Source organism: Protobothrops mucrosquamatus, unplaced genomic scaffold (genome assembly GCF_001527695.2).
Source record: "Protobothrops mucrosquamatus isolate PMUCROS unplaced genomic scaffold, P.Mucros_1.0 scaffold712, whole genome shotgun sequence".
NCBI lineage: Eukaryota > Metazoa > Chordata > Lepidosauria > Squamata > Viperidae > Protobothrops > Protobothrops mucrosquamatus.
The window spans coordinates 455,193-462,593 of record NW_015386993.1 but is presented as its reverse complement, the minus strand read 5'-3'; the positions used below and the strand labels follow the sequence as shown (position 1 = coordinate 462,593).

Below are 7,401 nucleotides of genomic sequence, written 5' to 3'. Positions count from 1 at the left end.
ACACAAGTGAACAAATCAGCCAAAATGCTATACTTGTTCACTTATTTATTGATGAAAATCATGCAAAGCTACATATTTGTGTATGGTAAAACTATGTAAACTTGCTTTAAGTAACTGGTGTGCCCTCCTTGGGCAACAATAATTGCAACTAAATGTTTCCAATAACTGTTGATCAGTCCTGCACATCAGTGTGGAAGTATTTTAGCCCAAACCTCCACATAGAACAGTGTCAACTCAGGGATGCTGGTGCGTTTCCCTCCAAAACGCTGACTTCTTTTTGCTTTAACCATTCTTTGATTGTACAATTTCTATGTTTTGGATTATTATCTTGTTGCATGACCGACTTTCTCTTGGTCATGAATTTATGGATAAATACCCTTATTTTCCTGTAGAATTTGCTAGTACAATTCAGACTTTCATAAATAATGGAGCCATCCTGGTTCAGAGGCAGCAAAGCAGGGCTCAATCATGATATGACCACCACCATCTTTCACAGATAGGATAAGGTTTTTATGTTGGAATGAAAGCTTTGCCTTTTTGCCAAACATAACGCATTTCATTTAAGCTAAAAAGTTCTATTTTGATCTCATCTGTCCACAGAACATTGTTCCAATAGCCTTCTGGCTTATCAATGTGGCCTTTCACAATTTTTAGATGGGCAGCAATGTTCTTTTTAGAGACTAATGGCTTTGTCCTTAGAATCCTGCTATGTACACCATTGTTTAGTATTCTCATATTCACCAATGCAAGGGAGGGCTTTAGTTCCTTAGATGTCACTCTTGGGTTCTTTGAGGCCTCCCAGAGTATTACACACTTTGCTCTTGGTGTGATCTTGGTTGTTTGTCCAGTCTTGAAAAGAGTAACAAAGTGTGAATTACCTCTATTTCTATCCAATCTACCTGATAATGGACTGGAGAGTCCAAGCTCTTTGGGAATAATTTTGTTACCTTTTTCAGCCTGGTGAGCATCAACAATTGTTTTTCAGAGATCTCCAGAGATCTTCTTTGTTTGAGCCATGTTGTGAAGATGAGACTTTGATACTGGTACCCAGAATTTTCTTTTCTTTAAATAAGGCAGGACTTCCTACACTCACACCTGATTATCTTTCCATTGACTGAAATGCCTGACTCTCGTTTCCCCTTCAAATGATCTGATAATCCTAGAGGTTTACACATTTTGCCAAACACAAATATATAGTTTTCAATCATCTTTCTAATTAAGTAAATGAACATGTGCATTTTTTACTCATTTGTTTAACTGGGTGATCTAGTTTCAGGATTTGTGTGGAGAACAGATAACATTTTAGGTCATACATGCAAAACACTGAACATTTAAAAGGGTTCACAAATCTTTAAGCACCATTGTATCCATTAAACACTCATCTAAATTAATACAAAATCTGCTCCCAAGACAACTGGTCTTAGTTTATTTTTTAGAAAATCATCAATGGTGCTGAAGTAGCCTAAGAAGTGTGGACAAACAAAAACTGCTGTTTCCTTTAATCTGATTGGAATGTTTTACCTTATGAAAATGTATAAAAACTATTATAAGACAGTTTGAAATTTGCAATAGAAAATGATGCACCTGCAGAACCAGATGCAAAAAAATATCTTTTCTTAGTCACTTTATTATGTTGAAATTTTTATTTCAATATTCTTACCTTTTACTTGGTAATGTAGTGGAAGTTCTTATTAATTAGCTTTCAAAATTTCTAAAATAAGATTATTTTATTTTAAATCATATAAAATCAGATTGATCAAAGTAATTTTGCTTCAGATCCTGTCTATCTGAGAATGCCATCTGATGAGAACTAGGAACTAGGAAACTAGGAAATGGATATTTTTTTATTACAAACCCTATGCCTGACCATAGAGATCTAGTCTACCTCTTCTGTCTGAAGTTTGGTTTCTCATCTAATCCAGGAGATGTTGTGAGTCCTCGCCTGCCAGCAGATCCAGCAGCCAAGTCAGATGAATCAGATGAGGGGGAAGGGTTGCCTGGGGTCACATCGGAGTCTGTGGAAGGCTCTGAGGAACACGAAGACTATCCATCAATTGGTGCGGCAGCAATTAGATAAGGCCAAGGCAGATTATAAGAAAGTTTCCGATCAGTCATGGCGAGATACGCCTGCATTAGCTGTGGGAGATTGGGTATGGCTGTCAACCAGGCACCTTCTGTCAGACCGGCCTGCCAAGAAACTGGACCACTGGTACCTAGGCCTTTTCCCTATTAAAGCCATCATTAATCCAGTCGCTTATCGGTTAACATTGCCACATTTGTTACAGGTACATCCGGTCTTTCACCGGTCCCTCTTGGTCCCAAAACAACCGGCGTGTCCGCTCTGCCAATCAGAATGTCCCTCACCGGAACAGTGGGATGGAGACAGTGCTCTGGAGTATGAGGTCGCCAATATTCGAGATTCCTGTTGGTTGAAAGGCCAATTCCAATATTGATTGAGTGGAAGGGCTATGGACTGGAGGAGTTCACCTGGGAGGACGCGACCACTGCACATGCTCCTGCGTTGGTGACGGCATTCCACAAACAATTCCCTTCACAGCTGCATCCGGCCCGTCAGACCCGGGGGAAGGGTCCTGCGGTGAGGGATAGTGTTGTGAGTCCTCACCTGGCCAGCAGATCCAGCAGCCGAGTCAGATGAATCGGATGAGGGGAAGGGTTGCCTGGGGTCACATCGGAGTCTGTGGAAGGCTCTAAGGAGCACGAAGACTCAGAGCTAGATGTAACACAGGGCCCATCTACTCATTCTCAGGCAGAGAGACAGCTAGGTTGGGGGCCTGAACTGAGTGAAGATGAAGAGCAGCTAGGGCCTGTTCCAGATGCACGGATGCGCAGGGAGGAAAGGTGTGCAGGCCAACGGAGGATGGTGGGGCGGCTCTCCAGGAAAAGTAAAAGACTCTAAGAAGCCACGCCCTGGCTGGATTATAAAGAGGAGAGGGCGTGGGAGGGGCTGGTTGCCAAAGGCAAACATTCATGCTACAGCTTTGTGCTTCTGTCATTGAATTTCTTGCCTCAGGATTTTTGGATATTTAACCAGGTTTGTCGGCTTTATGTGTGTTTGAGTGACTTAAACCTTGAGCATTCCAGCCGAGAACTCAGAGACGTAAATCTTGTTTGTTTCAATAGCTAAATAGCTATTCAATAGCTGGTTGGAGTTTTGTTCCATAAAAGCTGTGTAAAAATAAAAGGGGTTTATCTTACCAAGTCCTGCCTTGTTCAATGCAAAGGGGTTTTTCCTCATGAGTAAGCGGTTGAGCAGTATTCGCGTAGGCTGGGACAGAACAGGAGAAGGACATGCTTTGAATGTTCGGATGCATTGGAAAACACAGAATTTTGAATTTTTAAAAATCTGTTATGATGCTGTTGAGAATTTATTATTTTAATGAGTTACTTTTTACTGAGAGTGTTTTGATAGCCCCTATGAGCCTTTGGAAAAAGGCAGGAAGGCAGGCAGGCAGACAGGAAGGAAGGATTACACAGAAGAGAAAATAGAAGAACAATGTATACTAAAAATACAAAAGAAAACAGAAAAACACCTACTGCTATGGTTGATCCATTTTTGCCAACTCCACCTGTGAAGATCACACCAAAGTAGTTTGTACAAGAGAATATGGTTCCTGCTACTGTACAAATAGCTGGAAGTATTTTCATGTGAATGTTTAACACTGGAACCTTAACAAGAAAGGAAAAATATTAAAAGTTTAAATATTTCATGTTAATTTTATTTTAGATTTAAATGAACTCAATACATTCCGCTTTTCTAAATCTGTATCCAGGAATTTTTTGGAACAGGGGTTTAAGAAAACCCTTGGAGTAAATTACCTTTCAGAATTTTATTTATAATGATTGAAATAATAGACCTACATGACTATTATTTCCTACAAAAAAACAAATAATAACTGAATAGAAGGACCAAACATTTGAATGCCTATTTTGGCATAATCAGGAACCAAGATTTAATTAAGTTATAATAGATATTGTCCTTGAAGTAAGAAATGGCATAATGAAAATAATTGACTGCATATGTTCAGGGAAAATAGCTGCCTGAAATCACAGAAGATAGTCAGAACTATATTACTTGTAAACATGATGATTAATGGATAATAATAATAATAATTGCTTCACCTATAATCCTTTACATTATCCAATTATTGTTAATTTCACAAGAACAAGAATATTGCTTTATGTCACAGTACAGTAATATTAGCAATGGCTCTGTGGAATTTTAGACCAGTCTGAAGATAACTAACCTATGCCTTTCTACACACAAAACATGCATTTAGTCTTTATAGACTAAGTAATGTCATGTGAAGAAATGTTTCCATTAGAGCCTATAGACTTTATTTGTACAGAATCACACATGTGTTAAGATGAACAAAACAGAAGGGAGGCCACAACAATATATTGTAAACCTCTTTAAGAATATTCTAGGACTACAGTGGCATGAAATGTAATAAAGAAGGCTGCTATCCTCATTCCTCTCTGCCCTATTCAATTTGCTTCTCTTTTAACTTTTGGACCAAATACTGCAATAGTACCATTAGAACAAGTTTTGTGAAACTATCATGTAAACATAAAGTGATACAGAAAGAAAAGTAGAACGTTTGAGTATATATACTGATATATACAGTATTTCTCTTTATTTAGTACACCTAGCACTATGCCTTTTTTACCCAATATAAAAAACAATTTAAGTAGCTAAGGGTACCAAATGAAAGAAATATTGTTTGAAATGATCATTTATGCAAGTTTTAAAATAATTTGTTTTATTTGCTTTTACTGTAAAATACATTTTATAAGATCCACCAATTATTCATTTTCAATTTTAGATAACTTACAACAACATATGGAACAAACAATTGTTACAGATAAAACATGCTCAAGCATCTATGGCAGCCAAATTATCTTGTTAATTATTTTTTTATCATTGTTTGAACTGCATTTATAGTATAAGACTTACATTAGTAGATTTATGCATGCCAATTGGAGATTCTTTGGAAGCTGTCCCTCTAAATCCATTGCTGAGTGTCGAGACAGGCATGTCTCTTCAATGTTTGGCAGGGTTACTTTGCAGGTCTTTCCCCCCAAAGACTGGGAAAGAGCCTCACACGTTGCCTCAATATTCAGAACAGCAAGTTCGGAAAGGTGCTATCTAAGGATGTACATAACATTCCATGCATACACTGAACAGAACAGCTAGTTTCAGGTGTTCCATGCTTGAGCCAAACATACATGTTTCAAGTAGTTTTTGGAACAAAATGGGCCCTTTTTGCTTTAGTTACAAATCGTGATTGGTTGGGAGTGGAGTTAAGAAAAAACTAAGAACGTTAGCAGTGGCCAATGAGTGTGAAGACAGGTGGTAGAGACTGGAGGTGAAGCTGGTAAGATATGTCTCACTGAAGGCTACTGGAAAGAAAAAGAGCGAAAGGGGGGCAGCCCTTGCCATACTTACCCATCAAACACTCAGGGATCTGTCCAGATTTTGATTCACCTAATAACTAGAACAATCAAAATACTCTAGTTTTGTTTCTGCTGAACCATGGCTAACTGAAGTGATGCATAGTCACCTTCAAATGATGCACAGCTCTACCAGTCTACCGCTTTTCAATTTAAGCGCCTGCAGTTTACTAATTTATGCTACTGAATTATCCAGTGTATTAGTAACCTGTTTAGATAACAGTCAAAATTATTTCTTATGGAAGAGATTTTGACTGAATGACAGCATTTTATGTTAAGAACTGTTGAAATACTTGCAGAATGTTATCAAAATATAATTTAAGACAATAGACATTTATTCTGTTGGAAATGATAAAATCTTTCCAACAAAAATAAGAATAATATAAATATATAAGGGAATTAATTTCTCTAGAATAGAAGACTAAAAGATATAAGATACAGAGATAGACAAAATTACCATAGTTTGCCAAAATGTAGGTCCTCCAATCGCTGCCAGTAAATGCATGGTTATTATGAAGACTTGCACTTCAGTCACATCAATTCTGATTAGGTACAAAAAAGCCAAAAAAGCAGAATTACTCAAAGCAATTTTAAATAATTTTGCAGGCACAGCAGCTCTTGTTTATCATGCACGGTAAGAGAGAGAAAAAAATGAAACAAAGTAAAAAAAATAAAGGAAAATATTTTTTAAAATATATAACTAATGGAGCTCATTGGTTTCACAGTACAGAGCTATTATTTATTTTTATGTAGTTAATTTACACTATGTTCTCTTTTTTTATTCAGTCTAAATTGCCATAGAGCACATAGTTGATAGAGAACCAGCAATGCTTTAAATTTCTACAACACTCTATCTGGTTTTAAAATGTAAATGTGACTTTCTCGTTGCATTGAATGATTGATTACAAGAGAAACTTTCAGAATTTTCCTTCTGACCAATCCTTTGGTTGTATAAGAGTGCAGCTAGGAATATTAGAAGTTTTATTTCTTTCAAACAATGAAAAGCAGTTGTAGAAATTTAAACCTTGCCCACCAGTAAAAAGAATCTAGATAGAAAACTTTTAAGAATAATAATGAATTCAATTATCTTTTCCCTTTCCTTGTGGTTTAATCCGCAAATATCTGAAACTAGATTTAATTTTTTTATACTGCTTATTCTAGTGAACTGACTCATGATTTATGCTAAATCAAGACTGACTATGTGAGGCCATAAGTAATCACAATTTCAAATCATAGTTTTAAGTTGGTGTATAAATCATCACATCATACTCTCGGTCTGTTCCTAGTTTGTTTATTCCATGGAAAGCTCTTCCTCAAAGATGTACATTTTTTTTCAGGCGAAGAACTACAGTTGCCCTTTGGAAGCTGTCCTTTAAACACAGGTAGAATCAGGATAATGGAACAGGTAAAAGTAGCATAAAGAGCAAATTTTATTTAACGTACATTAATTAAATACAGGTAGTTCTTGACTTACAACCATAATTGAACCCAAACATTCAACTGCAAAGCAAGGCAGTTGTTAAGTGAGTTTTACCTCATTTTACAACAACAGCTGTTAAGCGAATCACTGCAACTGTTAAATGAATCATCTGGTTGTTGAGTGAATCTAGCTTCTCCCGTTAATTTTGCTTATGAGAAGCCAGCTGGGAAGGTGGTGATTGCATGACTCCAATACAATGCAATTGTCATAAATACATGCCACTTACCAAGTGCTCAAATTCTGATACATGATCATGGGGATGCTGCAACAGTTGTGAGAAAACCAGTCGTAAGTTATTTTTTTCAGTGCCATCTGAACGATCACTAAATGAACGGTTGTAAGTTGAGGACTACTTGTATAGTTAACTTGAATATTACAGAGATGTATAATCTTAAATTACAATTTATTGACAACTTTTGAAGAAAGCCTGGGTATATATGAAAAGTATT

At 36.8% G+C, this 7,401-nt stretch overlaps 1 protein-coding gene across 1 annotated transcript in view; it reads right to left on the bottom strand.

Annotated features, from left to right (window-relative positions):
• Positions 1-510: 510 nt before the first annotated feature.
• Positions 511-7,401, bottom strand: part of LOC107289536 (choline/ethanolaminephosphotransferase 1) — a 32,067-nt gene continuing 25,176 nt past the window's right edge. Inside the window, exons 5-7 of the mRNA XM_015818309.1 lie at positions 5,930-6,014; positions 3,556-3,687; positions 511-849 (exon numbers count right to left, since the gene is read on the bottom strand). Of these exons, the coding sequence (XP_015673795.1) occupies positions 511-849; positions 3,556-3,687; positions 5,930-6,014 (556 nt within the window). The remainder of the gene's footprint in view (positions 850-3,555; positions 3,688-5,929; positions 6,015-7,401) is intronic.